This window comes from Oxyura jamaicensis, chromosome 21 (genome assembly GCF_011077185.1).
Source record: "Oxyura jamaicensis isolate SHBP4307 breed ruddy duck chromosome 21, BPBGC_Ojam_1.0, whole genome shotgun sequence".
Taxonomy (NCBI): Eukaryota; Metazoa; Chordata; class Aves; order Anseriformes; family Anatidae; genus Oxyura; species Oxyura jamaicensis.
The window spans coordinates 7353684-7376676 of NC_048913.1; the positions used below are offsets into that span (position 1 = coordinate 7353684).

General features: G+C 58.3%; 1 protein-coding gene across 11 annotated transcripts in view; it reads right to left on the minus strand.

Moving 5' to 3' along the window:
- Window positions 1-279: 279 nt before the first annotated feature.
- ARHGEF10L (Rho guanine nucleotide exchange factor 10 like) overlaps window positions 280-22993 on the minus strand; it is a 26507-nt gene continuing 3793 nt past the window's right edge. For 2 of the 11 annotated variants that reach the window (XM_035344742.1, XM_035344745.1), the window contains exons 2-30: window positions 18430-18514; window positions 17986-18171; window positions 17841-17868; window positions 16768-16856; window positions 16539-16622; window positions 16115-16284; window positions 15572-15688; window positions 14540-14648; window positions 13768-13860; window positions 12731-12837; window positions 12449-12526; window positions 12184-12363; window positions 11876-11992; window positions 11691-11783; window positions 11242-11415; window positions 10353-10498; window positions 10001-10015; window positions 9631-9815; window positions 9416-9531; window positions 9097-9224; window positions 8907-9007; window positions 7901-8022; window positions 7556-7642; window positions 7217-7446; window positions 6892-7046; window positions 4970-5115; window positions 2674-2848; window positions 1249-1371; window positions 280-1161 (exon numbers count right to left, since the gene is read on the minus strand). In XM_035344742.1, the coding sequence (XP_035200633.1) occupies window positions 674-1161; window positions 1249-1371; window positions 2674-2848; window positions 4970-5115; window positions 6892-7046; window positions 7217-7446; window positions 7556-7642; window positions 7901-8022; window positions 8907-9007; window positions 9097-9224; window positions 9416-9531; window positions 9631-9815; window positions 10001-10015; window positions 10353-10498; window positions 11242-11415; window positions 11691-11783; window positions 11876-11992; window positions 12184-12363; window positions 12449-12526; window positions 12731-12837; window positions 13768-13860; window positions 14540-14648; window positions 15572-15688; window positions 16115-16284; window positions 16539-16622; window positions 16768-16856; window positions 17841-17868; window positions 17986-18171; window positions 18430-18514 (3927 nt within the window). In that variant the 3' untranslated portion in view covers window positions 280-673. Of the gene's footprint in view, window positions 1162-1248; window positions 1372-2673; window positions 2849-4969; window positions 5116-6891; window positions 7047-7216; window positions 7447-7555; window positions 7643-7900; window positions 8023-8906; window positions 9008-9096; window positions 9225-9415; window positions 9532-9630; window positions 9816-10000; window positions 10016-10352; window positions 10499-11241; window positions 11416-11690; window positions 11784-11875; window positions 11993-12183; window positions 12364-12448; window positions 12527-12730; window positions 12838-13315; window positions 13588-13767; window positions 13861-14539; window positions 14649-15571; window positions 15689-16114; window positions 16285-16538; window positions 16623-16767; window positions 16857-17840; window positions 17869-17985; window positions 18172-18429; window positions 18515-19764; window positions 19840-22993 lie in introns of those variants that run through there. The other 9 variants (XM_035344743.1, XM_035344749.1, XM_035344746.1 and 6 more) reach the window with 9 other exon arrangements.

A 22993-nucleotide genomic window follows, 5' to 3' on the forward strand; every position in this document is an offset into this window, starting at 1 on the left:
ATGGAAGGAAAACATCTGCTCTCAGGCTGAACGGGGTTACAAGCTCTCGTATGGAAACACGCTGGTTCCTATGGGATTTACTCCTATGGGGTTTATTTCCAGGCTGAAGTCTTGGCAGTTCCCAAACTGCCTTCCCTGCAGAAACAGCTCCCTTGCTCAGTGGGAAACCCCCAAACCAGCTCCCAAAACACGGGATTTCAGGACCCCAAAATCCTCAATTCACAGTCCAAAAAAGGGTTATTTTTAGCAAAAGCCCATTTCAGCACAGCCGGCACCTGATGAATGTTCACACCTCTGCTTTATTTCTGCATCTCCAAGTGCCCCAATATATACAGATTCCTTCTCTATACAGGTAATAATATACACCGTATTTATATATATTTATATATATTAACACGCATACACACAGATGCCTCCGGCCAGAGCCCAGCACAATCCCAGCGCCTCCAAAGCCCGCAGGGAGGTCGCCATTTCCCATGGTTAAAAACTCCCCTCTCCCAAAGCACAAAGCTGGTTTGGGGGGAAAAAAAGTCCACTTTTAAGTTTTTCCTTTTTTTTTTGTCTGATTCTCCTTAAAAAATAAAAAATAAACGGGGGTACCCGGGGTGCAACCACCCCCCGGCAGCTTTACGGGTGGCTTTGAGGTAGGCGCCGGGCGGGGGTCCCCGGGGGGCTATAGCATCAGCGGGACCTGCCAGATGAGCAGGGTGCTGTCGGCCTCGCCGCCCCGGCGCTGCGGCTCGGCACTGAAGTTGCGGTACCCCCGGCCCCCCGAAATGATGGCGACGGAGGAGATCTCCTTGCGGGGAGCGTCGCGGGCACAGGGCCGGCTCCGCACCCAGACGTCGGGGTCGTCGGCCATCTCGTAGATGGAGCCGTCCTCCTCCGTGTGCTCCGGGGTGCCGCTGGTCCCCGCCGGAGCATCCCGCACGGACAGCAGCTGCCCGGGGAGGTGGGCAGTGGAGCGCAAGCGGTATTGCAGCAAAATCCCTTTTTTCCTCATTTCCCGTGGCGGAGGGCCATCCAGCTCCGGGGTTTTCTCTTCCTCACCCTCCTCTTCCTCCTGGTTGCCCTTCAGCACGTCGGGGGCCAGGGTGCTAAGGGCCACCGCCAAGAACTCCACGGGGCCACCGTGCCCGTTGAGAGACACCATGCCTTTTCCTGCAAAACAGAGGAATTTGGCTGAAGAAGAGCCCAACCGGCTGCACGCAGCATCTTGCTGAGCGGGGGAGTTTTTGGGGTGCTCACCGGTGATTTTAGGGATGCCCTCCAGCCGGGGCACGGGCAGCAGCACAATGATGCCCAGGTCGGTGCCAACCCACAGCAAGCCCTGGCAGATGAGCAGGCTGGTGACACGGACGTGTTTTTGTCCTGAAGAAAGGGGGAAAAAAAAGGGGGTGAAGGGGGTGAGCAAGGGCTTAGCAGCAGCAGCATCCCCCCACAAAGTGGACAACCCCCCCCAAACACACACACACCGGAGTTCTACATGGGGGACACACAGCGGAGCCCCCTCAGAACCGAGCACCACCCTTGGGTGAAGATCTCCGTGCAGGGAAAACGCTGAAAATACCAATAAATAAAAAACAGAAGGACGAGGAGCGAAAAGAAGCCAGGCTTCTAATGGCTAAATGAATATTTTATTGCAGAGACTTAGCGCTGTGGCATCAGACTCGGCAAAGCAATATATCTGCAGAGATGCAACTCCAGTTCTCTGCGAGGACTTTATTAATGACCTGTCTAGTTAAAAAGGATGAGGGAGCGCGAGTTCAAAAACGCATTAATACCAAACGCTCACTCGCCCAGGAAGAAAAGGAAGTGATAAATATTTTAACATGCTCTAAAAAAAAAAAAAGAAAAGAGTGACTTAACACGAGTACTGCGTTTATAACTAATTACACAATTAGGACGTTCTGTAGCTGGAACAAGGGGGAGGCAACCTTGCAAGCTCAGGGCTGAGCCTCGTCCTTTCCTCGGCACGTCGGGGCAGCCGAGAGCCAAACGGGCAGACACGGAGGGGAGACCGTGCTGGGGGGTAAGCGGGGGGCAAAGGGGAGCGTGGGGCTGCGGGGTGCGTGCACGAGGGGGTGCAGGGGTGAATGGGTGCACGCACAGGAGTGACGATGGGTACAGGGATGAGGTGCACGGATGCACAGAGTGGGGCGAAGGTGGGGTTCGTGGAGGCATGCATGGGTGCAGGGATGGGGTGTGGATGCACACACGAGAATGGGGAGGGTGCATGAGTGTAAGCATGGGATGCATGGATGAAGGGAAAGGGGTTCCATCTGCCCAACGTTCAGCCTTGCCAGCACCCTAGCCAGACCTGTCCAAGCCCATCCCAAAGCTTCTGCAGCCTAAAAACTACGCTCGCAGGCAAGGAACGCCCCCTCCCTTCTGCAAAGTGTTCGCGTTTTGCTTGGGAGTCCTCAAGATCTTCCTTCTGCCAAGCCACCTGCTAAAAATGCCCTGGGGCTTCAGGGCGATGCCCCCAGCCCCATCCCTGCAGCTTCTAAAGGGAGACCCAAGCTCCAGGGCAAAGCTCCGAACTTCACACCGCCAGCTAGACAAACCCCTTGCATCACGATTCCTCTGCAGATCAACACGGCCGCAAGCAGAGCAAAGCCATCTGGGGGGCGGGCACCCCAGTTCTCCCCTTAATGGGGATCAAGAGCCCACCTGGGAGGACGAAGGTGGTCCTGGTGGCGATGTTGATCTCCTGCAGGTGCTCCAGCGTCTCGGTGTGGAAGAGGCGGATGGAGGAGCCCAAGGAGAACGCCATCCAGACGCCGCTGCCCGCCTTGATCATGTGCGTCACGCTGGCCTCCACGTCCGGGTGGGCCTCGAAGGTTTGCTGCCGGCAGACCGCAAAGATTAAAAAAAAAAAAAAGAGAAGGAATCTCAATAAAAGTCGTTTTGCTCCCTGAAGCGCTGCAGGACCGGGCTTCTCTAGCAGCTGCTTTTAGGGCTGCTAACCCACAGAGGGGGGGAAGGAGAGACCTGGAGGTCCCGGCCCTCCCCACCAGCCCTGATTTTGGCAGAGCACACCAAAAGCAGCCCCTCACCAGCCTCCTCTTGGTTCTTTAGGGAGGTAACGGAGCCTTTCCCAACCCTCCAGGTTTTATTTCTTCTTTAAAAGACTGATTTGCTGGGCTAGATGCACCAGCCAAGCTCACGCCAAGGTGGGACGAGACCTTCCTGCTTCCCTCCTGCCCCAAAAGCCAGCAAGCGAAGGCTCAGCCCCTGCCCAAGAGCTGTTTGGGGACTGCTGTTGTACAACAACTTCTGGACCAAAGGAAGAGAAAACAAAATATCCACTGCTTTGGTATAAAAGCTGATTCTTCAAAGGTCAGAGGTGGAGAGCAACCTTCTCAGCTCTGCTGCATCTCCCATCTCTGCTTTCAGATGCAAAAAGAAATCAGAGCTGAAAACCTCAGCTCGACCTTTTCCCCGTGCTGCCCCATCCCATCCTGCTCCCGATGGGCTCCAACGCATCCAAAATCCTAATGAACACCTCGTTTGCCTATTGTGTCAGCTCTCCCTGCTGCAGCAAGCTCCTGCAAGGAGCTCCGGCCCACAAACCCCCGAATATCGCACGGCAAACGCTTCCAGCAGCACTGGATTTATGTACCCAGAAACATCTTTATGAAACGAACTCTCTGAAAATCCCCCCATGCAGCAGGGAAGGCACAAAAACTGGTGTTAGCATCGAAGGCAGGCTGGGAACGGCTCGAGCCTGCAGACACGGGATGCTCCAGAGCAAAGCAGACTTTGGAGCATGACGATGCTGGTGGAAGGAGGGGTTTGGAGGTTAAAAATCGAATCCTGCCGGGAGCAGGAGGAGAGCGGCTGTTTCGTGGCATGTACCGTGCACGCTTCCTCGGGCAGTGATTTGCTGTTTAATTGCAACCCCGAGGTCTTGCTGCAATGCAGCTCCTGCTTTCCACGTCGCAGCAACGAGCCCAAACCGCACCGGGGCGGCGAGCACGGTGCAGGCTGAAATCACCTCCACGCACACACTCCAACTCCACTTCTTATGGGTTTGAAATTCTGATTTTATTTTTAAAGGAAAGGAGCAGCTATTGATCCCTCCCCGGAGAGCACCGGCGTAGTGCAATCTCCCCACAAGCTCGCACGGAGCGGAGGCGGACAGAGATTATTAGGTTATCTCCCCCTCGCTCCCAGCCAGCGTGGGATTTACTCCCCGGTGGTTTATTCCCGAGCTGCCGGCCCCCCTCACACAGACCCCGGAGCCCGTTCCGCAGCTCTCCAAACTCCATTTTATGGGTTGGGGGCTTGCAGAGCTGCTGTTGAGGACGGGGAGGTGCAAGCTCCCGGGGGGAATCAAAGCTGATTTGGGCTGCAGCCCCCGATAACCCCCAGCCCCCTTGTAACCCCCCGTTTTGACGCCCACCCCACGTTGCCAATTCACACCGCATCACCCAGGATGTGCCCCCCCCTTTTTTCCCCCCATGCTTTTCTTCTGCGAGAATTCCCAACCGGCTCCTGTCATAAATAAGATCGGAGACAGAAAACTAATACAGCCCTCCGATGCATTATTCATCTTCGGCACTGCTGGTAGGATGGATTTACGACAGCTAATACATGCAAACTAAGTTTGGACACTAAATGAGAAAATTAAAGGTGGGAGAAAGTGTTATTTTTTTTTTTCCTTTTTCTTTTTTTTTTTTTAAGTGACTGTTCAGCATTCCCTGCTTATGCAGCTGTGGGAGAGCCTTCAGCATCACTGCTGGTGCCTCGCGGAGGGGACAGGACTCCTGTGACCCACTGAGGGACCGAAAGGCATTGCAAGGCAGCAATAAAAACTGTCTGGGCATCACACATACACACCTGGTGCTGGACACGCACCCTTTTGTGCTCGACCCACCAAGAGGTCCCAAAAGCCACCACGGCAGCCCCCACCCCTGGTGCGCCCCAGGGGTGCTGGCGGCGCTCGGTGTCCCCCCCACCGTACCTGAGCGCGGAGGCTGGAGGCGTCGAGGACGGTGACCTGGTTGGCACAGCTGGCCCAGACGGTCTCATCCAGCGTCAGGAGGGCTCGCACGGGGCCGGTGCCCACGGTCAGGCAGGTGGGACGCTCAGCCAGGTCCCACAGCCCCCCTAGGGCAGAGCAGAGAGGCCAGGAGAAGGTGAGGAGGCTTAGCCATCGGGGAAGCAAAAAAAAACAAAAACAAACAAACAAAAAAAAACACCATATTTTCATGCATCTAGTGGTTTAAATCCAATCAGGGCATGGGCATGCACACCAGGTGCCAGCACAGGGCATCCCCGCCACACACAGACGTCACCTTCAGGTGCTGGGGTCACCTCTTGCCCCCCCCCAGGCAGCCCCAGGTGCCCCCAACTCCTCGATGCCACCAGCAGGAAGATGGACGAGGGCTCACCCCCGGGCCACACAAGCAGCACCCAAAAGCCTGGAGCACATGGCCACCCCTCCCCACCACCCTGTCTTCTTCCCCCACAGTCTGGGAGAAGAATTAAGGACAGAGCAGAGCAGAGCAACACACGTGGGCAGCCTCCAGCCCTGGTCTCCACCCCGAGCCCTTCTGCAGCACCCCTGTGCGAATGGCCCAGCAGCTGCAAGCATCTGGGTTCAACAGCCTGCCAGTGCCACTGCTGCACAGCCACCTGCAACGAGTGCTCAGGCACAACAACAGCACCCACTCCTTGCTGGAAAAGCTCAAACTGATCTTTTTTTTTTTTTTTCAGCTGTTGAAGTGCTACTGCTCAGCTGGGTCGATCCGGAGTGTCTGCGAAAGACATCCGACCATGAATTCGCCACCTCCAGTGGGCTGGACGGCTGCAGTGGAGAATTGCTCTCACTTTCAAGCAGGCATCCTACTTCCATGGCAATTTCCAAAAACAAAACTTCAGGATCCGAGAGATGAAAGAGCCCCAGGGTGCGCAGAGCTCTGCTCTCGTCAGCATCGCAGCCGAGCCGTTGTTCAGCCCCTGCACCGAGCACATCTCGGTGCTCGCAGCTCCGCGTAAAACCAAGCTATTTCGGGAAAGCTTTTTTCTAACAAAGCCGTGCAGCAGGTGTGCCACCACGTGCAAATTTGCAAAAGGCAGGGATAAGATTTAAAAAGCCCTGCTAGCAGCTTGCTGCCTTCCACATGCATTTGGGCAAAATCAAGGGGAAATTAAAGCCACGCCACTGATGTGCCAGCCTGCTCGCTGGGGTTGGAAAGGGGGGCGCACAGCACCCAAAAACGCAACATAAGCGGCTTTGGTGCCCCTCTCTGCAGGTTATCTGAGAGAACTGGAGCTTTTGCCACGGACTGGGGCTGGGCAGCGTTTCTGAGGCACTTTCCCACCCTCTAGCGACGAAGCCGAGAAAAATAGCTGGGAAAAGCCTCCGAGGAGCAAGGCTCGAAGCAAGCTGCGCCAGGGTTGGAGCACCCGGCACAGCTGGAGCCGGCGACAATAAAACCCAAATCAATCCGATAAAGCAGAGGGCTCACGCACATCATCCCCCCGAGGCTCTCTTTATAGCACCAAAAAGGTGATTTTTTTTTCCTCCTTGCAAACAGCTCCAAGGGGTCCTTGTGCACCCAGGAAGGATCCAGCAGTCCCCAAGTGCTGCCACCGTCCGAGCAAACTCTTTCCTGCTGTATCAGCCCTTTGCTGGCCACTGACACCTTTCACTGCACATTTCCCTCCAACCAAACCCCACTGATGCTGGCAATGCAAAATAACTTCCCCCACCACCACCACCCACAGCCCAGGGTTGCAAGGCAGGGGATGAAACAGCAGAGGAAAAACATAAAATGGTGCTTCTATTGTTATTTTAGCAGCCAGCCCAACTACGGCTGTCTGTTTTTGGGGTGTCACACCAAGAAGCCCAGCCAAAACCACGCAGTGGGGTGCCCTCACCGTTGTTCCTGGGGTACGCAGCCACAGTGCCATCCTGCAGCCCTGCAAACAGGTACTCGGGGCTGTGCTTCAGGCACAGGACAGGCTGCATGCCCGGGCTCTTGCAGGTCAGCAAGCACTGCGTCCCCGTGTCCACGCTGCCGTACACTGCGATGCTAGTGGGAAAAGGGGAGATGCGAGAGCAGGGTGGGGACTATGGAGTACCAGTCCTCCTTGCCATAAAATTCCAGTGCAAAGCTCTTTGCAGCAGGAGGAGGGCTGCAAGAGCAGCGCATGCGCACGAGTCCACGCACCCCTGCGCGTGCCTTCCCTCCGGGGTGCTCACCTGCCGTCCTGCAGTCCCAAGCAAACAGTGGGGTGCAGTGCTGCAGGGGGCTGCTCGGTGCCCGCCCGGGTCTCCTCAGTCCCCGTCGTGTCCCCTTCAGTCGCCTCGGGGATGTACTCCATGCACAGCACCGGTGAGGCCACCGGGAAGGACTTGACCGTCCGCGGCACTGAGCGATTGAGGGAGAAGATCTCCACCTGCCCCCCTGCACCTTCCTGGCCACCCCCAACCTGCAGGGACCACAGAACCATTCTTAGCCTTTCCTCCGATGTGTTCCTGAGGACAGACACAACCCGAACCTGGTGCTTTTCACCCCGTTTGGGGGCTTGTTTTGCTCACCCAGAGGTAGCCCTGCGGCAGCGAGGTGCTGACGGCGGAGAAGCCCAGTAGCGAGGACTGCACGGGGTTGTGCACCGCGGCGCCGAGCTGCAGGAGACACTCTCATTTATCCCAGCACAGTACACAGAGCATGCCCCAAAATCAGGACCCAGCCAAAACCCAGCATTCCTTACTTTTCAACCCCCAACCAGCACGGATTGTACCCATTTCTGCCTTTGCAAGCAGCTCAGCCATCCCCTCCCAACCAGCCCCCCGGGGGATTTCAGGCTGCTTGCTCCCCACACATGGAGCTGAAGGGGAAGGAGCAATTCAGGCGTTGGAGGGGAGGTTGGGCATCGCCTTTACCTGCAAATCAAGGGCCTTGGAGGAGAAGGCGGACATGTGGCAGGAGAGGATGGGGCACCAGAAAGGAGCTTTGCTCTTCTTGTCTTCATCGGGACAGAGCCAGCCTGGCTGGTTCTCCTCCCCTGGGGGGGGAGCAGAGCAGTTCGAGGATGGCCAGGACACCCCCAGCTCCCTCTCAAAATGAGCAACCCTGGGTGCAGCAGAGGAAGCCGCATCACCCACCCCAGCACCAGCTTTTGGGATGCATTAAAACACCCCACGCCCAGCACAGCTCCCAGCCCCAAGCCATCACCATCTGCAGGGGGCCACCCCAATCCCTTCTTCAAGCCTCTGCACCTCCCTGCAGTGCATGGCCAAGAGACTGCATTGAGCAGAGGCAAAAAGCCCCCCCCAAACACTACGTATGTAAGGGAGGAAAAAAAGCCACTAATGTGTTTCTCCACATCAGGCTTTAATGTGTTTTCATTTCTAACTTGCAGATACAGGATTATGCCCCAGGCATCCCAGATTAAAAACAACACAAACTGTTAAAAAGAAGAGAATCAAAAATCATTTGAAATCGTATTTGAGTGCTTAGATCCCCCCTGGGCTGGAATGATTTTTCATTCTTCCATTAAACTTTTTTTTTTCCCTGCAGTGGCTCACAGAGTTAAAAAGGAATAGAGACACGGAGGTGTCAGGAGGACGGGCTCCCCCCTTGTTTATTTGCACCATTTCATGGAAAAACGGGGCAATGCCAGCACCAGCACAAGGCCGAGCTGAGATCCATCAACAAGCATCCCAGAGACGCCACCCCAGAGCATCGTAACGCAAAGCGTTTTGAGGGAGAAACACCATTTCCATCAGTTCCCACTTCCAGCCAGCGCGCAAACCAGCTGAAAACTTCTCCCACCACCTTGGTCCAACGCTTTCCCTGCTTCCAGCCTCCCACCAGGATGCCAACCCCTCTCTGCTCCCACATTTTGCTTCCAGAGGCAATAGCCACCCACCCCAGCCATCTACTCACGCAGCCCAATCTTGGCCAAGTGGAGACGGTTCACCCAGGAGATCTTGCTCAGGGGGCTGGGAGTGATGAAGACCACCATGACGCTGATGGGGCGGCCAGACCTTGTGGGGGGGGGGGAAAGAAATCAGTTAGTGGGTTGTCTTCAGCCTCCTCCCCTCCATGGGTTGGGCAGAAGCATTTGGGAACCCACTTGTCCGGCTTGCCGGGCAGCAGGAGACGGAGGCGGCACTTGTTGGCAGAGTGGATCTCCTCTTCCTTCACCTTCATCATCCTCTGCAGAGCCAAGCACCAGTCCTGGGCCACCGTCATGTTCAGGTTCTGGGGGAAGGGAGGATTCAGGGAAGCCCCCCCACGGAGCCTCAGTCCCCGGGTTTCAGCCACGGGGATGCTGTGGAGCTCAGAACGGGGCGACGGGTCCCCATGGGGTATATCAGGGTGCCCAGGCAGCCCCAGGGCAGAGCACGGGGGCTCATGCCTAAATGTTAAGCCCCCGGTGTTCATTTAGGTACCTGGTAGGTGCCGTGCAACGTGCTGATGAGGAGGGTGATCTGCTCCACCACCGCCAGGTCCTTCTGCAGGTCCTGCAGCTCCTGGAACAGCCGTGGCGGCCCCAGGTAGACTTTATCTTGGGAGAGGCGGGGAGGGAAAGGGGAGAAACAGGGTTTGTGAGCAGCGCTGCTCGCCATCCCACCAGGGCTGTGCAGACGCAGGGACGGGTGCTCACTGTGCGAGGCCGGCCCGGTGGGCGCGTGCTTCTTGGCGCCGGCGTTGTGGATGACCACGTTGTCCTTGTCATAGGCACCGCTCTCCTGCCCCACCTCCACCACCTGCACCTGCGGGAGGGCCGTGCTCCACTTCACCACGTATTTGGGGCCCAGGGGCACCAGGCTGCTAATTTCCAGCTGGCCTCTGCCAAGGGAGGATGCAAAAAGCAAGTAAATCGGCAGCTGGTGCTGCTCGTCCTGCAACCCCCCACCCGTTCCCCTTGCAAAAAGCAGGTGCCGAGCTCTGTTGGCCACCCCACAGCATGCACCGGCGCATGCTTGCACCCCCAAACGTGGGGCACGCAAACACAAACCACACTCAGCGCCTACCTTGGATTCACCGGCCTGGATTGGGGGGAAACGTTAATAAAAAAGCATCACTGGGAGCCCAGAGAGAGCTTTCTCCCCCCGCTTCTGCAGCATCAACATCTGAGCCACAAGGTCCCCAAACCCCCAGGAGCTCCCACGGCATCACGGCACGGATGCTTTGCCCAAGGCTTTTGGGACAAAGCAGCCCCAAACTTGGGCTCGCTCCTCCAAAACAACAAGAAGCAGTTTTGGGGGTGAAGCTAGCCAAACCCACTAAGCCCAAAACCGAGGTGGGGAAGGGGACAGGTGCTGGGGGGTGACCACGCCAGCACTTTGCGGAGTGATTTTGGGGCGCGGGGCGGCCGGCACGTACTTGAAGTTGATGTTGGCGCAGACCAGCATGTCGTTGAGGAGGAAAACCTTGCGCTCCTTGGACTTGATGAGCTGCCCCCGGTCGCCGTACACCGTCTCGGTCAGCGTCTCGCAGAGCAGGAGCTGCCGCTGCCCCGAGCTCAGCAGCTGCAGAGGGGATGGAGCAGGCAGGGGGCTCAGCCCTGGGGGTCCTGCCCGCCTCCCACCCCCCAATTTTGGGGGGCTTTGTGCTTGTGTGAGGGTTTTCCCTTCGCAACTTGGGCTTGCTCCTCTAGAACAGCAGGAAGCAGTTTTGGCCAGCGCTGCTCCCGGCTGCACTGAAACAGCCGTGCAAAGTGCTCCGACTGCACAGCGCAGCCCCTTCGCACCACAGCTTTTTGCGCCCTGCATTTCACACCGCCGAGAACCAAAAGCCCTAAAAGGACCAACGCAGCCCTTTTGCAGCCCCTCCTGAGTCCCTTTATCCTCTGTCCCCAAGTCCTAGCCGCAGGGACAGGCTGTGGAGGCCACCACGTGCCCGCAGCACGGCCCAGGATGTGTTGCAATAGCTTCGTGCATGGTTTTCCAGCAGGGGTTGCAAAATCAAGCAGATGGATGGAGGGGAGGAGGCGACAGAAGAAAAAGCAGCAGTGCCCTGGCTCAGCCCCCAGCCTTCTCCTGGAGGGCCGTAGGGTGGGGGTGGAAGGGAATTTCCAAACTTTTGCTTTTCTTTTTGCTTTTGCTAAGGGACATTGCTTCAGGGAAGACGGGAGCTTGGCTTCTCCAAAACCCCCTCCCGGGAGCCCCAGCACCGCAGCACTTCTGCAAACACCAGCCAGAGGGGACGGATGTGAACCCAAAGCCGCCCGTCACCACGGGACGAGGAGGAGCGGCGAGGCCGAAGGACAAACCTTGTTGAGGCTGCTGCGGTCACTGATGCTCTTGCTGAGCTGCTGGATTTCAGCAACCTGGTCAGCCACGCGCTTCTGCTCGTTGAGCTTCTCCGCCAGCGTCTCCAGCTCCGTGAGCGCCAGCTGAAGGGACAGGCGGTCTGCGTGGCCCTTGGGGGTGTTCTTCAGCATGTCCTGGGGGGGGAGAAACATCACCAGGGTGACACCAGCCCCATCAGGTTGTGAACGGGGATGCTGCAGCTTGCCACACCAGCAAAATCAAGAGTTTGGAAGAGAAGCCTCCCAGCATCCCAGCTTGGGAAGGGGGAAAGACCCCAAGGCCCCACAAGGAATCCAGCCCCAAAAGGAACCCAGCGCCCACTGTTAAACCCTGTCCTGCAGCAGCCAGGCTGCCAAAGTGGGGTGCAAAGGGGGTGCCCCATGGGCGCACAGGCTCCCCTCACCCATACCTGCAGGAGCAGGATGAACTGGGGGAACCTCTGGATGGGCTTCACCATCAGCCCGTAGAGCGTCACCCGGTCCGTGCTGGCCATCTGCCGCTTCTGTGCAGGGGGGAAAAAAGGAATAAAAAGGGGAGTTTTCACCCCAAACGGTGACCAGCAGCCCCCTGTGGCCACACTTGGGACCCGCTGACCTTGAGGAAGTCGAGGAAGGCAGGTTTGGTGAGACAAGCCTTCTTGATGAGGGACATGGCAGTGGTGAAGTTGTTGACGTAGTCGCTGTACACGTCCAGCACCATCGACTTGGAGAACTTGGCGGGGGGGAGAGGGCAGGATAAGCACCATTGGGCCCCCCAAAATGGGGCTGTGGGGGCTCACACCGTTTTGGGGCAACACTGGGGGTACCCCGCGGTGGGGCTGCGCCACTCGGCTCCTCCACCCCCTGCTACTGCTGGGAAAGGGCTGGGGGAGGCTGGGCAGCGGTACCCCACCGCCCTCCTACCGAGGCCACGAAGAGGTCCCCGATCTTCTCTGCCGAGTCCCACTCGGCCACGCGGGAGGCGAGGGCGATCTGGAACATGGAGTGGCACTGCAGGATCTCCTTCAGGCGGAAAAACACCACCTGGCACTTCCTGGCGCTCAGCACCTTGGGCTCCATCTCCATCAGCGGGTTCCTGTAATCCTGCGGGCGACGGCAGCATGTCAGCATCCCGCATCCCCGCACACCCCCAAACCCTCCCCCCCCCCCCAAAACCAGGGCCCCCCACCTGCAGGATGCGCTTCAGGGAGTCCACGTAGCTGCGCTCGCTCTGCACGATGGAGCCCAGGATGTGTCGCCGCACCACCTGAAAGGCACGCCAGGCTCGTCCCAAATAACTGGGGGGGGGCGCAGGGGATGAGAACCCCCATGCAGAAGTGCCCCCCTCACCCCCCGCCCTGCTGCTGACGCGGCGTCGCCGCTTTCTGCCGACTCAGCCCTCTGTTATTTTGGGTTGCTCAAACGGGAAGGGGAAGCCGGGGCTCACCCCGGACCCCAAACGCGCACCCACCTGCTGGGGGCTGAGCCCCGTGGGCATGGGGCCGAGCTCCGGCGGCGGGTGCTTCATGTCCGAGACGGTGACCTCCAAGAAGCCCGTGTCCTCCTCCTCCGAGTCCCCTGCGAGACCCACAAAAACACCAAAAAAAAAGCTATTTTACCTTTTTTTTTTTTTTTTTCTTTTTGGGGGGGGGGGGGGGGGCAAAAATCTGGGTGCTTGGTGCACCCCCAGTTTTTGGAGGGGGCTGCGCCGGGATGCTCCAGGGGCTCCGCTTGGGTTCGCAGCTGCGGAGCTGGAAGCCGGCATCGCCTGTCCCCGAGCCCCGCCGCTGTCACCGGACACCAGCATGAGTCAGGCCCTGCAAGCCAGGAGGGAGCCGGGGGGGGGGGGGGGCCGGGGCGCGCACAACCCACACCCCCCCCCCACAAGGCGCCCGGGGGTTGAGGAACCCCCCCCCCCCTCCAACCCCTCCCAGCCACGTCCTTGCCCCAAGAGGGGGAGCGAGCGGGGAGAAGCGGAAAAAAACCCAGCAGCTCAAAGCAGCGTGGCACAGAAAACGGGGGCACGCGAGCTCCCCAGCGCCCAAGCGGGCCTTACCCGAGGCCGAAGCTGTTGAGGAAGAGGAGGGCGAGCGGGCCGTGGGGTCGTGGGGCAGGGACAGCTCCTTCCTCCACATGGCGCCGGCCTCATGCCCCGCTCCAGCCGCCCCGGCCCCGCCGCCCCGCTCCCATCCCCGCTGCGTATAAATAACCAGAGGGGAGGGTGCTGCCAGCTCGGGTGACCTTTTTCCTTCCCTAATTTTGGCAGGGAGGATCCCAGCGCCTCGCTGCCGGCTCCGCGGGGCTGCCCAAGCTCTCTTTCTGCTGCCTCCCACCCCCGCGGCACCGTGGGGGTGGGATGCTCGGAGCATCTTTTTCCTCCAGGTCCCCACCCCAGCGCACGCAGAGATCCGCACGGGGCCATGCAGCGAGGCCAGGGCACACACACACACGGCAGATCCCCAGGGGGGGCCCGGCAGAGCCGGGGGGGGCCGCCTGGCAGGATCCTACCTCGCCCGCGATTCTCCAGGACCCCCCTCGAGCTGCTGGGGGCAGGCGGCAGCTTTTCCACCTCCGCCGCCCTCCTCCTACGCTCCCCATCCCCTATGGGGCAGCGGAAGGGTGGTGGGCACTGAGGACCCCCCCCGCCACCACCACCACACACACACAATCACGTTTTCAGCCCTTGTCTAGAAAATAGTGCTGCTTCCCACACCCCAGGGCAGGGCACAAGCAGCAGCCAGAACACGGCAGAGACATGGATGTGTCTTCAGGGAAAGGATGAGCAGTGATCTCCATGCTTCAGAGGGTTCCCCCCCCCCCCCCAGACCTGACCCTGTAGCCTTTGCAGGATTGAGCAAGAAAAAAAAAAAAAATAAATAAATCGCAAAACACCCCAAAAGTCAGCTCTGCCCAAATTCATCGTTTCCCAAACTGTTCCAATGCTCCTGGCACTGGTCCTGCCTGGAGAACCTGCCCGCTCGCTGTCCCACTGGGAGCACCCATGGGTGCTGGCATGGTGTCCCCACCTCCACCCAGCTCCCAGAGAGGGACTTTGGGTGCTTTGGGAAGGGCGAGGAGGGAGCTGAACAGACTGAGCTGGGAATGCAGAGGGGAAAATACATTTAAAAGCATAAAATGGGGAAAAAAAATAGAACAGAGAAGCTAGAAGCCATATGGAGTCATGATGAAAAACATGGATTTTTTTTTTTATATGCTTCCAAAAGGGCTTTTTTGGTTCTCAAAGGCAACGAAGGGGGCTCCCCACTGCCGGCCCGCTCACCTGGTGCTTCTTTACGGTGCAGGAAGGTCACCTTCCGCATGACCGCGATCTTGGTCTTCTCCAGCCCGTCCTTGGTGCCGCTTTTGGCCGCTTTCATCAGCTGGGTCATCTGGGCAGGGGGCGAGAGGGGCCGGGGCGCTCAAGACCGTGCAGCACTGGATCCCTCTACCCCATCCCCTCAGGGACACTGCCCTCAGCATCTCCCCCTCCTCTATTCCTGGGAATCCAGCCCTGACCAACGGGGAGGATGAGGAAGGGAGGAAGCTGAGCACCGGAGGGGTCGGCTCCTGCACCTCCGTCCCCTCCGTGGGGACGCGGCCGCATGCCAGCAGCTTGCAAGCAGGCGCAGGCAAAGCGTGAGCATGCGGTGAAAGCAGAGAGGAGGGAGGGGAGAGGGGCACGAGCGCATCCAGCCCACTGCAGCGGGGTTCCGTTCGCACCCGTGCGAGGGGAAAAAGGGGGCTTTGCCCTTCACACCTGAAATTGCGGCATTTTTAGTGCAAGTTGCTAAAATCCCAGCGTAAGCTGGCCGTAAACTACCAACCTGAGTGGTTTGGGGCAGGGAAAGGCTTTGCAATAAGATTCTACATCTGCAGGGAGCTCCGCCCCCTTTAACCTCCTTCCCGACCCCGTATCGGGGAAAACCTTCTCAGATCCATCTAGCGCACCCGAACCTCGCTTTGTCCAAATGCCCCTTAAAAAAATAAAAAATAAAAAACCCAAAAAGCAGATGGTTTGGGCAGGTCGGGGACGGGGGGGGGGGGGGGCTGCTCTACGCAGACACCAGTAACCACTGGAGGGGATGCAGGCGAGGTGGGGAAACGTGACAGGGGTTGGAGATGTCCCGACGTCCCCATGCCCACGAGACACGCAGGAGGCAGCTCGCAGCGCAGCGCTGTTTCTCCGCTGGTGGACAAAAGGGGCTGGATTGAGCCCGGGTGCACTCGCAGCCCTACGGAAGGGCTTTGCCCCCCCCCCCCCCCCAGGGGAATTCAGGGGACAAGGGGGGAAAGGACCGAGGAGGGACAGTACCTTCCAATCGTACTTCTGCTTCAGCTCCTGCATGTCTCTCCCCCCAACTCTTAAAGCCAGGATGTCTCTCTTAGTCCTGGCGTATCTCTCCTTTAGTCTATTCAGGTCTGGAGAAAGCTGAGCCCCAAGCAAACCAGGCGGGAGGAGAAGCCAGAGGATGCGAGAGAGGGCAGAGAAGAGAGATTCAGGTAAGCGGCCAAAACAAGAGGAGAAACCATCCCAAAGCAGCACGGCGCGGGGAAGCGTGCTCCCGAAATCCAGCTCAGTCTGAGCGGGGAAGGGCAGCAAGCAACAGGAAAGGCGGGGAGCTGCAGCCACATGCCGAGATGCAACAGATGGGGAGGGGGGGAAAAAGGGAAGGAAAAGAGTAAATAGAGGAAAAAAAAAAAATCCAAAATCTCATGAGGCTGTGCTGGTTTCGTATTGCTGGAGAGCACAGGGCAGCCCCTGACCTTTAGGCGAGATAGATCCAGGAAACCCATGGAGAAAAATAAAGTAATTAAAACAGCAAGCTAACAAGGCAGAGGGGATCGCCAGCGTTACCTTGGGCTGGAAGGACGCCCGCTGCTTGGCCGGCTCAGCCTCTGGCTTGCTCTCCTCACCCGAGTCCTCGCTGTAGCTCTCAAACTCGCTGGAGCTCCAGCCCAAATCCTCGCCTGCCCGCGGCCCCTCGCCTCGCTGCACGTCCTCGTAGATCAGACTGCGCTCTGCCCCTGGGACATTTTGGTAAAACGTTGCTCTTTTCCCTCCCCAGGGATCCCAAAACATCAGGGTTTTGTAAACCCAGCACCCTCCCCAGGGCTGGATGTTTTCCTGCCGTATTCCCCCCTTGGCAGCCTCTTCTGGAGGGGCAGAACGGGGACGATGCTGGTGATGCTTCCCTGCCGGTGCCTCAGCTTGCCCGGCTGTGAAATGGGTTCATGCCCCCTCCCCAAAAGATGGCCCCGGGAGGGAGGGCTGCCCCTACCGTCCTGGTCAGCATCAAGGTTTTCACAGGGGACGTCGTCGTAAATCACGTCGTTCTCCACCGCCGGGAACTCAAAGCGCTCGCCTTGGGGGGGAAGCAAGAAAACAGACCCACGTCAGGACCCCAAAAATCAAGCCAGGGCCACAAAATCGTTCCCTGCTCCCAAGGCCAGGCTGGGCTTTTCAGCTCAGGCTGTGCTTTTCCCCTCTCCCCATGTGTTTTAACCCACCTTGGTGGTTGCTTTTCCTCTTCCAGGTCTGGGTGCTGATGTCTGGGGGGGGCCCACCAGCCTCCCCATTGCTCACCCCCACCGGCAGCCTGCAGGGAGGGCAAAGGAACCATCAGAGAGCTCCCCGGGGTGCCAAAGCCCCCAGGGCTGGATGCACGCCAACCCCATCACCCCCTAGCGAGTGGGGCTCACACCCCCATTTGGGGGCACAGCAGCAAAATAAAGCCCCTGCCTTGCCCGGGATGCAAACCCAGCTGCAGCCCACGGAGGAAGTTTCAGAAAAGCGGACGCGTTAAGAAGTCAAGGTCGATGCCGCCGGCTTTCCGGCGGCAGAAATGTGAGCTGCAAAATCAGGGGGTGGGATGCAAGCGCGGGGGCTCCGCGCACCTCCCGGAGCAGCAGGATGAGCTTGTTCGTTAAATTCAACCCCAACGCAAATTAAAAATAAATAAAAAAAAAAAAAAGAAAGAAAGAAAAACTCCAAAAGCCGTGCTCGGCAGCAATGCTGATGGCTGCTCGTGCTCTTTTGCTCGCCTCCAGGTGCTTGCAAAACCTGGGCAGGGAGCTTGCAGCCTCAAAGCCACGGGTTGCTATTAATACTGGCCCTACGGACAGCGTGGCTGCACGCGGGTCTGGCCCTGCGGGGGACTCTGCGCGTCCCACTGCACGTCTGCTGCTTTGCTGTCACCCTCCAGGGCTTGGGGACCAAATTTTTAGGGCCACGATGGCTCCAGTTGGTGCAGGCGACCCACACGGGCAGGATGCACAAGTCACCCAGAATGGCTTTTTTTTTGAATCTTTGGTATGCAAGGGCAGGAGGAAGGATGTGGGGCTACCCCTGGGGGGCTGCCCCTTTGCTCTACCCCCTGCATTCTCTGGGGGGGTACAAACCCCCAGGGTCTCCTGCTTGCTCCAGGCCCTGACCCCATGCACCCAGCCCCTTTTGCACGCTGTGAGCAATGGGAATAAAATGGGGAAACCGAGGCACGGCACAAGCCTGGGATATGCTAAAGAGAGGGTGATCCCCTCCAAAGTTGCATTTTCTCCCCAGACCACCCCAAAACCCCACTTACCCTTCCTGGGTCTCCAGCACCAGCCCCTCTGCAAAGGGAAAAAGCAAAGAGAAAGGGGGTCAGCGCCTGATCTTGCGGCACTGCCAGCACGGCGCAGGCTCGGCCACCCAAAGGGGACGCTTCGGGGACCCCGGGGAGACCTCACCGATGCTGGAGCTGGTGGCACGGCGCCTGCGGGGGGGTGCCTGGAGGACCGCACCCCTGCTCGGCTCGGCCTCGGCTGCGGAGTCTTCGTCGTCCTCCTCGTCGCTGTCCTCAAAGTCAAAGGCTTCGCCCAGGTCCTCCTCGCCGTGGGGCAGCGCGCCGGGGGCCTCGGGGGCGAGGCGGTCACCTGCGAGCAGGAACCCCGTCGGCCGGTGTCACCCCGGCACTGATTTGCCCCAGAGAGCAGAGGGGGATGCGGGATATGGCAGGGAGCATCGCCACCCAAAGACCCCCGCAATAGCCCCTCATGGTCTGGCGGTACCACGAGGCTCCCGTGGGGAAGTGCTGGGTGCTGCGGGGGGGACGTCCCCCCTTCCTGCACAAGGCTGGGTTTCCTCCCCCATCCCTCCCCCAAAAAAAAACCAGCTCCGGCTGGTGACAGTACCTACTGCGGGGCAGGGGGGCAGCTCGGATGAAGCCATGGCACAGGGGGTCCGGATGCTCTGCCTGGGCCCGTCCCCGAGCCCTTCCTGCGGGAAGGAAAAAGAGATGGGTTCAGAGAGGGGTGGCAGTCCCCCCTCCGGACAGGGGATAGCGTGGAGAGACCCCCTGGCACCCCACGGGGGGGCGAATCCTGCTCTGGCTGCTGCAGAACCTTCTCACAAGGAAACAAACGCCGGTCCCGGGTGTAAGCGCACTCTGCCACATCCACCCCGTGCCCAGCGACCTCGCAGGGCCAAATCCATCCCCGGCAGCATCCAGCCGAAGGGGCTAAGCTGTGCTCAAAGGCTGGAAAGCACCAAGCGTCCCCCCGCCTCCCACGATCGATGGCCCACCCGCTCCGGTAACACGAGACGCCCAGCACGGCGCCCTGAAAGGTCACCAGGAGGAAGAGGAAGGACGGAGCGGAGACCCCCGAGCCCCAGGGATGATGCACAGGAGAGAAATCGCAGCAGGGCAAGCCCAGGAAGCTGCGAAGAGCAAAACGGTCCCCAGCACCCAGTGCCCCACAGACGCCACCACCCTGCCCTGAAGAGCTGGCTGTGAAGGACCCCAGGCAAATATTTCCCCCCACACCTGGACCCTCATTCCCCACAGGGGTGAGCATCAGGGGACGCACAGACCCAAAACAATCCCAAGAAAGGTTCTGTTTCTTCCCCCGTGCCCCGAAACCCTGGGAATTGAGGCACAGGGGGGCTGCAGCAAGCCCCCCAGCCCCAAGGACACACACACGTGTCCCCATAGGTGTCCCCATAGGTGTCCCCCTCCCCTCCAACCCCCCAGGGAGGTGACGGCATGGCTGGAGAGGAGGAAGAGGGAGGAGCGAGGAAGGTCAGAGCAGACCAACCTTCCCAAGGCTCCCTCGCCACAGGAAAAGGAAGAAAACATCAAGGGACTCTTTTTCCCTCCCCTTCTGACCTTAAACATCGATTATTTGGTGTTTTAGCCTGGGAAACAGGCTAGGCTGACACCCACGCCACCGGAGTGAGAGAAACACTGCAAACTCGCCCGGGGGTCTCGCGCCCCAGTACCGACGCCCACCGCCCAAATTCACACGTAACCTGCTCCAAACGTCCTGCAGCCAGCACCGATTCCCCCGTGCGGGCACAGCTTCTTCGCAGCCTCGGGGCTGCACAAGGACGGGCGGCGTGTAGCAAAGGGCTTGGAAGAGCAGCCCCGTGCCGCTGCAAACCCCCCCCCCCCCAGCACACCGCATCTGGCCTTTTCCCAGCGCACACACAAAAAAATAAGAAAACAAAATCCTCTTTTCCTCACTGACCTGAGCTCTCCAAGCAACCGCCATAGTGCTGTAAATATCCTCTTCTCCCCACTTTTGCGAGCAGCCCGCCGCCTGCGTGAACACACTGGGGTGATTTATTTGGAGGGAGGACCCAGGGACACTTTCTCCTCCTTGAACTCTTTTTCTGGCCCGCGGAACAGAAAGCGCTTTGCAGCCAAGGCGTGTTTTCAGGCTGCCCTCATGTCACCCAATCTGCTTCCCAGCAGCGTTTGCTAGCGGCTGCAGCAGCGACTCTCCCGTCTCCCCCTTTTGCAGGCTCACCTTGTCCCGCGGCAGGCTCCAGGCTCACCCCTGCGGATGAGAAGCCGGCTGAGCCGTAAATCTGCCACAAACCAGCCCGACGGAGCTGACACTTCCACGGCGATGCTCCCCCCAAAAAAACCCACAAAGGATTAAAAACCGCCTGAGCACAAGGGAAAGCCGAGGGGGAGATGCCGATGCCCCAGGAACCCGGGTGCTCGCTGCCCGGCACGCCGGCGGCTTTTGGCTTTTAGGGAGGGGGACGGCAACACGCCGCACAGCCAAGGCGGCGGTCAAAGCCAGCTCGGCCCCGATTTTATCCCCCTGGCGCTGCAGGATAAGGTCACTTACCATTTTGACAGTTGGCATAAGCTCCTATCTGCCCGATTTGTCCCAGGGCTGGTTATTTTCCCATCCGCAAGCATGCCTGCTGCGGGGGAGAGTTAATAGGCGAACGCCTGCTCTCCAACCCAGCCGGCCCCGAGCTTTAATTGAGCCTTGATAAAACGAAATTAAGGCATCTCTGCGCACAGCAAAAATGAAAAGAGGGGCAGGGACATCCTGCTGGCAAAATGCATCCGCACGGGATGGGGCAGGAGGGGGAAAGGGGAAAGGAGGGGAAAGGTTCCCCTGCCAGGGAACGCGCCCTGGAGCAGGACGGGGATGCTGGAGAATCCTGAGACAACCCTTGGAGAGACTGATATAAGCGCCACGCCGTCTCCCTCCCAACTGGGGAAAATAAACACAGATGGATATAAATAAAGTCCCCGCAGCCAGAAAAGCAGGGCCACCTGCTAAAGCCAGCCCGAGCCGGCCGCAGCATCCTTCTCCCGGGGGGCTGGCACCTATTCTGCTCCATCGCATTATTTTTAGCCCCCGCGGCGGAGCGACAGGGCCCAGCTGCCGGTGCAGCTGCCAGCCTGGGGACACGGCAGGCTCCCGGACCCAAAGCCCCCCCTGCCCCCAGCCCCACTGCCCCCCTTCTCAAGGGCAGGGGGTGCAAAAAAAAGGGGCTTAAAGCCTCCCAGACTGCTGCGTCCTGCAGCAAGCGCCAGCACGAGCGGCTCGGCGCACGGCTTTGCTTCAAGGTGAAGCGAAGCACAAACGGCAGAGCAAGTTAGCAAAAAAAAAAATCAAAATTAAAATAAAAATCAGCAGATTTCCACTTTTCCAGCTCAAAGTTGAGAAAGGCACAAAAGCAGCTGGGATTCAACCAGGGAATCCCTCCGGCTCCTCTCGGCAGCCCCGCTGCATCAATCCCAGCGCAGCACGACCTGCGATGGCATCGCCAAAAGTTGGCCAGACCCAGAGACCCCAAACGCGGCTCCTGAGAGCAGGCAGTGGAGCAGATATCCACCCGGGGAAGCAGGCGGTGCTCCAGCTCCGGCCCATAAATCACCCATGAATTAGGCACAGCACGAAATAAGAATCCACTGCTGTTTCCTCTGCCTCGCTATTGCTTCCTCCCTGCGTCCCACTGCCACCTCGGGGCGGGCTTTTGTCACCCCGGCTCTCCTCCGGGTGGTTTTCCACCCCCAAAAACGTGTCCAAGCCAGCAACTCGGGTTATTTCCACGGAGAGCTTCATGGGGTTGATCTTTCACCCAATCCACTGTTCAAATATTTATCATAGAGGATGGGGGGCAAAATAAGAGCTGCATGCAGAGGGTTTGTTTTTTTTTTTTTTTAAGCCCTAACTGGGTCCATGCGGTGAATTCCAGGGCTGCGTGCTGAATTTCCCAGCTTTCCAAGGAAAGAAACACAGAGCTTTATGGCATCGGGTGGAAAGATGGGCTCCAACAAGGAAAAGTTATCCGTGTCTTCAGAAGTGCCCAAATCTGGGGTTTTGGGGCCAACAGCCCAGCAGCGGTTGGTGGAGGTGGCCAGAAGGGGAAGTTGAGCAAGCATTGGGAATGAAATGAGGCAGAAAGTGGAGTTTTCTCCCCCAGATAAAGGCCCCTCCAAAGGGCTTCCAGCCCCAAAATCCAGCCAAATGACAATTCAAAATTCACGGATATTTGGCCATTTGTTATCAGCTGGCCCTTGCCAAAAGTCATCAGTTTATGGGGGAAAAGTTGCTCCTGAGCGAGGTGGTTCCAGCTTTCTTTTTGGAACAGGGTTTTTTGGGCAAACATCACCGCTGCTGCCTGCTTCCAGATAAAACCCAAAGACCTGGCACTGAACTGCTGCTGCTTTCCTTTTAATTTTGCTTTTCAACATCACTGATGAACCGGAAAATCCATTCCTCATCCAGCCTGCACCACGAGAAGTGCAAATGGAAAAGAAAAAAAAAAATCAGAAAAATCAAAATGATGTCCCTCAGAAAGCCATTTTGTGGCTTTTCGGCAGGCACAGAGTTAGCCCATGCGTCCTTCGGAGCTGGTTTGGCATTTGGGGGTCTGAATATGTTTAATGCCGAGGCAAAGAAAGGCCATGGGAAAAAAAAACAGCGCTCTGGGTCTGGCTGTGACCTGCAGCGGGAAGGCGCGGGCATTTCACAAAAGAGCCTGTTCTGCAAAGTTTTCTTGCAAACAGCTTCAAAAAGCAGCAAGGCAGCCTTAGCTTGCACCGACCCTGTGCTCATCTGCATCGCTTCGCAAAGCAACCAGGATCATCACCGTGAAACTGCCGCGGAAAGGGATTCAGAGAGCGGAATCAGGAATAACAGCCTAGCAGAATTTTTCCCCCCCCCCTCCCCAGGGACATTTCCAGCTTGAAAGCCCCAGCAGCTCTGAACTTTGCCTCTGTGCAAAGTTTGAACCAAAACTTCTCAGTGCTGTCGCAAGCAGCCTCTCCTCCCGCCACGGGCCAATGCGGCTCCCCCTTATTTTGCCTGAAAAGCGCCCAAAATCAATGTCAGAGGGTGACACTGATGAACTTGAGATCACCCTCTCCAATTTTCTTAGTTTTTGCCAAGACCTACTCAAGCGCACCGTAAGATGCTTTTTCTACACTGTGGGCGCATTTCT